Below are 8,306 nucleotides of genomic sequence, written 5' to 3'. Positions count from 1 at the left end.
ATTGTCCTTACGAGGAGGGCCCCCGGCTCATCAGTTAACATTGTCCGCGGCATTAGATCGTCCTTGTTCCAAATTCGAGCTGAGAGCCGAACAACGCGCGCGCGCCGCCTTCGAGGAATGCAACGGTTCGCCCTCGAAGGCGACCACAGGACGGCGGCCGAGGGGAGAGAAAAAAGGGAAAGAGAAGGCGGAACGAAGAAGGGAATGCCAGGGGGGAAGGAGGAACCGAGACAAAGGTGCAGGACAACAGGCAAACTCGTGGAACTCGTGTAAACGAGATCGCCCGGGTGGCGAACGCGCCGCCTCGATCGAGAAACGAGGACGCGGACGAGGAGGGTTGCGCCACGAGCAGGACGCACTTCCGTCTGTCCCCATTTGTGCACCGGCTTCGGTCTGTTTGCCCACCGCCCTGGCAAACAATCGGCCCTGCATCGCGATAAAACAAACAGCAGTTCTCGTTTTCACACCGCGCGTGAAAATATCCCGCGCACCGGCTGCGCACTGGGAATGCAAATGCGGGGTGCGGAGCGATTTGCTGGGATGTGCGTGTGGATGTGTGTGTGTGTGTGTGTGTGTGTGTGTGTGTGTGTGTGTGTGTGTGTGTGTGTGTGTGTGTGTGTGGTGTCCTGGTACCCCAATTAACCATGACGAATCGGAAAATATTTTGACTTTGCGACGTAGGCCAACACGCGTAGCTAAAGCGGAGGCACGATGCAGGTGCGAAGGTGAGAAGATGCGAAGGTGATGCAAGAAGGAAGCTGCTCTCGAGAATTTCAGGCATTTGCATCAGACGCTTACTGTTATTTAAAGAATCGTCGTTTGCAAAACTTTGAGATGGAGGCAGTCTAGAAACATTTCTCTTCGATTTGTTTTTTCTTAAAATCAAGATCGAAAAATCACACTATATTGTAGCTTAATTATTTCCGCGAAAAAGTTTATGTATTTTATAGGTATATATATTATAATGAGGAATATATATTATAATAGGTATATATATTATAAAATAGGTATATATATTATAACATTCATTTATTTATTTATTTAATTAAATTTATTTATTTAGTTATCTACCTATATATATTTATATTTATATATTTATATATTTGCATACTCTTTGCGTTTACATACTTTACATACATACCAATACATATACATATATATGTATATCATCTAGAATTTTTCGACTCTTAGCCTATCTCAGGACTAAAGCTGAAGCGAGCGAATCGCGAATCGCAGCGAGCAGCGGATAATCGGCGAGCCGGTGCTAATTCGCGGCGCGCAAGATTGATGTCTTATCTCGAGCCGGCCCCAGCGAGATGAGACTGCCAAAGAAGACGAAGTGGGCTAAAGGGAAGAACGAGAGACCTGAAGGATGAGGCGAGCGCAGCGCTGCTTTGGGCCCCGCTTCGGGAAGGGGGGTGGCGTGCAGTTGTCTTTTAAACGGGGCAACCTTACGTACCCCTGACGAATGGACAGGAGGAGGTGCCGATATCTCAACCGTAATTTATCACCCAGCTAGACCAGCTAGAAAACCGGCGGGGCCCCGACTCACCCGCCCGTAGCCTACGTGGGCACGGGCTCACGGGGGGGGGGGGGGGGGAGAAGAACGCGAACGGAAAATAGAGAAAGAAGAGAGACACGAAAAAGGGACCACGCTTCGCGTTCTCTTTCTCTCTGTCTCTCTCTCTCTCTGTGTTACCATCTCGGGGCCTCACAGGGCCCCGGGCCAACCCTCATTACCACGCCTCCAGACTTCCTAGTCATTATCTGGTGGTTCCAATACTGAGATCGAATTTCATCAGGATCCCGACACTGACATTCCACTGGGATAATCACACCCACCCCTTCCCCAACTTTCTAGATCGTATGTGCAAAGTGCTCTCCCGTGGAATCCCGATTTCTTACGCGACACATGCGCGGTATGTCATACATAATTTTATGCAAGTACTGCATTCTTTGTCATTAATGTTCAATTAAGCTCGCACAAGCCGCCAAATGATAAATCATGTATAAAAGATGAATAAACAGTCTCGAAAAATTCGAAATTGAGTTCATAAGACCGCTTAGAGCGCTTAAAGGAGACACTCGCAAGAATTTAGTAAATTTTCACGAGCCCAGTTTCTTTCTCCCGTTGGCAACAGTTGGCTAATCACATGGTACGAACTATCGGGGCAACGATGATGAAAACTCAATTAGCAAAGGGACCGCGCGCGACCGTAATTTTCCCGAGATGCATCTCGGGTGCCCGCAGGACGGCGAAAATCTCTCGGGGGGTAGGTCCCGGAAGATTTCGTTCTCGTGGGCCGGTTTGTAAATAATTAAAAAGCCCCGACAAAACAAATATATCGTTTCGCGCAGTGTGATAGATGATGTTGCTTATTCAGCGTCCCGAGTGAAGAGAAAGAAGGGACCGGGAGGAGGCCGGGGGCCTCCTCGTAGGTGGAAAGGAGGGAGAAGGAAGAGGGGAATCAAGGCTCGATGGGCATTTAGGGGCCTTACGTGGACCCACGAGAAGGTTCAAGGGCGTGCTGGACGTGGACGTTGCCGAGGCAAGGAAGGCGAGGCAATTAGGAGACGCAGCAGGGTGCCAAAATCTCTGTCCCCCTCCCCCCCATCCCACCTCCTCAACGAAATCGAACCACCACCTACGCTGGAACTTCCTTCTTCTCCGTCGATTACGTCTGCGGCGAGCTAAGCCTCCTCGATGAGGAACCCGTCATTTACGTCGTCAAGATGAACGTCGTTATCGCCTGCTCGATAAACGATAACGATAAAAAAATGCACGAATCATAATGCGACTAATGGTTACGCTTGCGCCTGTATGATTCGAATCCGAACAGATGATTTGAAAATTTCGAGAATAAATCGCGATTCTGATGAGAAGAAAGTCTTATTCTTTGCAAGTATTGTTCTTATTCAAGGGTTCTTTATAAATTATTCAATTTCTATGGATTATTGCAGATTAAATGAAAAATTCGAATTGATATCAAAGAGCAAAGAGTTTCTGAACGTCATATGTACATTACTTTTGATTCCTGATTTCGATAAAGAATATTTATTTTATCAATTTTGTTACATATTCAAGATTTTTTTTACAGAAGAGTTATATTTAATTATACATAAGATTTATATACATAAGATTTATATCATACATAAGATTTATATATTTCTAATATAATATCATGTTCGTTCTCTTCATTCTATTAGTATCTAGAAAATTAAATGTAAATAATCCATGTAGACGTAATTTTAAAATCTACAACCCTGCTATGTAGAATTTACCGTGTTCTATTTTGTTGCGCCATCACCGGCGACACATGCAACCCGATACAAAACTCGGTAAGGTAGGAAAGTGCATGTTCTTGCCCGGTATAAATACCGACATCGTTTCACCCAATACAACCATAGATATCGATTTGCCTGACCAACCCTCAGACAGAGACCGATTTTTCCTAACATAGCTAAATCTATTCCAACAGAGCGAAAATGCGACAAACTTTTTCCGACTTATATAATTTTCTAATCATTAAAAACGAGATAAGCAATATTAAAAATGTTATATGTGTATATACAAATATTATATTATTAAAAAAGAATACTTCCGTGATATTAAGGGTTGATATTAAGGGTAAGTTGTCGTAACAGATGAGTAGTTAAGTATACCACGTCTTCTGCATACTCTTTTGCCAGCACTTCATTTGGCGTATAAAAACTACCATTGAAATTGGAAAAGTATTTGCCAATTTCATCGTTATTGATAGGTTCCGGCTTATCTACCGTCTCCAAACTCACTGAAATAAAAAATATACATGCATATTACTATATTACTATATATAGTAAATATACATAACTCGGAATAATACAATTTATATAATACAGTGTGTGTTTATACCTTGAAATTCAGGTGGCAAGTCTTCGCAAAGGACTATGTAATAACATCCGTCTGGCGAATCGGGATACATTTCCCAAGGTTTTGTGTCCAGCCATCCGATTATCACGCCTGTCAGATCCAACTCGACATTTTTCACAATCATACCAACCGCGAATCTCATTTCTGGTGTCCTCTTTTTCGGTTCGGGCGCGAATTGTTCTTCATATGACTAGAAAGTGGAAAGTAATGATACGAAATAATTATATCTTTCTGGTAATTTGTAGTAATCTGTTTCTGTTGTAACTTCAAACACATTTCCAAAAGAGATGATCTTTTGAAAGGAGGTAAATTGGAGTAAACGACTTGTGGTGTCTACATAAGTATATAATAATAGCGGTTTCCATCGTCAGTAACGCTCGCGAGCTGCTCAAATTTAATGCACGATCAAGATTAGAATCTACATTTCTACATTTTTATACATTTATGCGTCCTTTTCCTCTTGTATTATATTATATAAGGAGATCATCTTTTTCAGAATGTCATCGTGACGTAAACTAACTAAAATAACATAATTATTCGCAGAATATTCTGCTTATGTTTCTTTATGTGCACATGGTGTAGAATCTTTACAGATCACACATACGCGCGCGCGCGCACGCACGAGCCCGCACACACACATACCCTAGATCTGCTCCTGGTTGTTACTATATCTCGTGCAAAATCGATGCATCTGCTTGGATTGCGTATAATAATGGATTCGGTCTGCACATATGTAAAAACACGAAATTTGTTTAGAAAACTTTTCTTCCATCAGATATTTTATAAATATCTTGACAAATATGTGATAATATGCTTACTTCAAAACATATCAATACTTGTAATGAAAAGATTTATGTAAAAGACTAAATAAAGTGTTTATTATTATATGGAGACATTTTCATCATGTAAAAATATATTAATCAATAAACATGAATTAATCTTACGCAAAAGAAAAACGAGAAAACTACAGAAATTTTATTTTCCTTTCTTTTCTTTAGTTATAAATTTATTGACGTACTTTTAGCAAATTACAAAAAGTAACAAGCATGTGATAATTTAATCTCCACATATCAGAATTTACCATCGGCATATATATTCCTTTTTGTTTTAAGAGATCTAGAAGCTCCGAAAACCAACAAACTTCATTCTCCCAGTTTATGTTTATGTGATGACAAATAGAATCGTCAACAAAATCGCCTGTTGCAGTAAAACAGTAACTCAAATATGCTGTCAGCTAAAACGAATATCATATTCATAAATAAAACTAAAATTATTGAAAACAAAACATTGTTTTTCTGAATTATGAACGAATTTAATGTATCAGAGATTTAATAAATCTATACCAAATTGCATGTGTTTGTGACTACTTATATTTGAATCGTTAATTTTATGAATTCTTGTTTCATTTAATAGATATGTTTCATTTAATATCATAATATTTTATACATAATTACCTCTAAGGAATTTATTCTGCAATATCCATCAGAACTTATGGAACATTGTGCAACCTCACAAATTCTGGACCAGTTATTTTTATTTAAAATGATTCCACCGTGTAAGACATCGATATACAAAACCTCATCATCAGGATTTGTTACATTACTGCAATAAAATAAAATGGAAAAATATATATAAGTTCGAAAAAAATGAAAATTTAAGAAAGATGTAATTAATCCAAATAAAAATTAGTTTAACCATTTTGGCTTCCACTGCAATAACCAATAATCTTCCGTCGAAACTTCAAGTACAGGAAAAGACAACAGATTACAGCATACCCCAAGTCTTCTGGCAACAGCCTGGAATACGATTGCCAGTAGAACAATATAACCACACTTTTCTTTTAAAACCTGTCGCAATTTAAGAAACAAAGATATTAGCGTTTAAAAAATAATATGAAGCTATACATAATCTGATTCTAATGTATTATAAGTTATAACTTACGTAATTTATACATAAGTAGTTTCGAAGGAAATCTGTATTCCCAAAAGTTTTAATTCCTTGGAACATTTGTTTCTCGAATAATATCTCGGAAAGAATATTTAAAATCTGTCTTGCATCACTGTTGTTCCATTGATCTTTATCAATATTATTAGATGTCCAAGACGAGATCTGTTCACGAGACACCGAGAATATTTGATGCTGAGGATTCACAACTTCAAGACGCTCCATCACTTGTTGTGCAATATTCTCCAGCTCCGTTGTAACATACGAGTAACACATATGTTGCTCCGGTTGGAACCATTGTGCAACAAGAGTTGCCGCCTCTTCCAGTATCTGCTGCTTAATAGGACGATTCATAAATTCATGCCACATGGGTTTTAGATAATAATGCCTCACATGTGGCAGAAGCTCTTTACCATAATAAATATATGTGAGATCAGTCCTATGTTTACTAAAAATTAAAACATTTTGTATATTAATTGTGCAATAAGTATTTTATCTCTTTAACATATACGTTATAGTATTACCACTTAATTATCCGTAGAAACTTTTAAAAATATTCATTATTGATTGAATCTCACCTCTGTGATCGTTTATATAAACTTCTTAACTCATCCATAAGTAAATAATAATACAAGTGATGTATCACTTTATTAGAATGCATTAATGCATCAAGCTCTTTCTCCTCGACAAATACTTTTTTCGAGTAGCGCCGATAACGATACTCGTCCAACCACATGCGCCAAGTAATATCTTCACTCAACAAAGATTCATAAAAGCAATAATAATGCTTTTCGCTCAGTTTCGTCAAAAAAGGGCGCAATTCTTTTCTGCAGTTTAATCGTGCTCTTACTAATTCCTTAAAGTCTAGATACTCTTTGTGCTCCTCTTCTTCACAAATGTTTTTCAAATCAGGCCAACTGGAATAATAATGTAAGAACAGGGTATACTTAATTTTGCCAATAACGTGCAAAATAAAACTCTAAAACGTTTTTGAGCAGCAACAAGTGAAACGTATTGTATAATAGATAGTCATAAAGTATACGCGCATGCGTATAGTCCACTGAGCTATCCCTTATGTCTAGGATGAGAAACACTGATCGGTCGCTTACAATAGGCACAGTACTACATAGTATATAGACACGTGGTCGCAAAGAAATTCGATTCTAAGCTGTTTGAATAACGTGGACTTTGTAAGAGGAATAAAGCAGCAAAAAAACATATTTATTAAAAATTAGTGTCATAAATGCATAATATAATTTACTATACAGTCGTGAAGTACACGCGCATGTGTAATTTATGTATCATCAATACTTACAATCAATCACAACGGCGGAACTATTTTAAATGAGAAGAAAAGAGAAAATAGAAGAAAAGAAGAAAAGAAAAATAAGAAAATATAATACAAAAAAATAGATAATACCTTTTATAAAATTTCCGTCGCCAGAATATATTTTCGCCGTTGATCATTTGATAGAAATGCTTGCACGTGGAGAAGAAATTTACAATATCTTGGAAACTGATAATGTTACAGTTCAGAATTGTCTGTACCATTTCTTCGGGTAGGTCCGTTATCGTAATCATTATGGAAAACAATATATGAAAAGCAATATAAATGAATATATTATATGATACTTGTACAAACTTTCTATATTTTTCGTTGTAGAACTAATTGAATCGGTTTGTCGCTCAAGTATTTGAAATCGGATGAAACACTACTTAGCAGAGTGAGTGCTCGGGATAAAATGAGCAGAGCTTGTGTGCTTTACGAGAATCATCTGCACTATTATCCCCTCCATGCTACTGTACCCAGAATTTGGCATTACTGCAGTGATTGGCTAACTGTTCAGGGACGTATAAAGTCCGTGAAGCAACATAACATTTATACTTTGTGGAAAATATAATCAGGGAGTCTATTACGTATCTCTACGTGAGTGAAAATGCGAAAAGTGAGCAAATTCACTAGGTGTTGACCAATCAAATTATAAATATTCTAGTAAATTTGTTTACTTTTCGCATGTTCACTCACGTTAGAGATACGTAATAGACCCCCAGATGACTGTAAAACTGTGTTTTTTGTTTTTTTATTTTGTTTTACATTCAAACAGCCTGAAATTTCTTTAATTGTACACAGAAAAGCGGAATATAACAAAAAAACACAGAATAACAAAAAAATGTATAGTAAGTAAAAAAAGTATTTATTATATATCATCGACATATAGTACTTGAGAGTATTGCCCATGTATCTATATAGTTTATTGATAAAGCAGGGTAGCGATCGTTATAAGAAAGCGATCGTTGAGTATCAGGCGCAAGGATACATTGAGCGTTGGCACTACTTTTCTTTTATACACATAGCGCCTTACCAGCCCTTTTAGCGAGTCGCGTGTTATACAAGCGCACATATATTTTGTATTTAATTTGCAAGTTTGTATTCAAATATATCTAAAAGTGT

The 8,306-nt window shown here is 37.8% G+C and overlaps 1 protein-coding gene across 1 annotated transcript; it reads right to left on the bottom strand.

Annotated features, from left to right (window-relative positions):
• Positions 1–3,125: 3,125 nt before the first annotated feature.
• Positions 3,126–7,814, bottom strand: LOC105278887 (F-box only protein 21). The gene is made up of 9 exons (XM_011338325.3): positions 7,275–7,814; positions 6,433–6,771; positions 5,852–6,302; positions 5,606–5,757; positions 5,365–5,512; positions 4,992–5,144; positions 4,553–4,633; positions 3,893–4,100; positions 3,126–3,791 (listed from the first exon to the last, which is right to left on the bottom strand). Exons 1-9 carry the CDS (start codon positions 7,433–7,435, stop codon positions 3,610–3,612), a joined length of 1,875 nt encoding a protein of 624 aa, XP_011336627.2. The 5' UTR covers positions 7,436–7,814; the 3' UTR covers positions 3,126–3,609.
• Positions 7,815–8,306: the final 492 nt, after the last annotated feature.

This window comes from Ooceraea biroi, chromosome 12 (assembly GCF_003672135.1).
Source record: "Ooceraea biroi isolate clonal line C1 chromosome 12, Obir_v5.4, whole genome shotgun sequence".
Taxonomy (NCBI): Eukaryota; Metazoa; Arthropoda; class Insecta; order Hymenoptera; family Formicidae; genus Ooceraea; species Ooceraea biroi.
The sequence above is the reverse complement of the archived record's forward strand: the minus strand, read 5'-3'. Positions and strand labels throughout refer to the sequence as shown.

What these genes read in the sequence shown, in the direction of transcription:
- LOC105278887 (XM_011338325.3), bottom strand. Translation starts at nt 7,435, where the DNA reads ATGATTACGATAACGGACCTACCCGAAGAAATGGTACAGACAATTCTG. An exon ending in AAGGAATATATATGCCGATG is followed by an intron (nt 4,634 to 4,991) that starts GTAAATTCTGAT and finishes ACATATGTGCAG; the next exon opens with ACCGAATCCATTATTATACG. An exon ending in CAACCAGGAGCAGATCTAGG is followed by an intron (nt 4,101 to 4,552) that starts GTATGTGTGTGT and finishes TCCACTTTCTAG; the next exon opens with TCATATGAAGAACAATTCGC.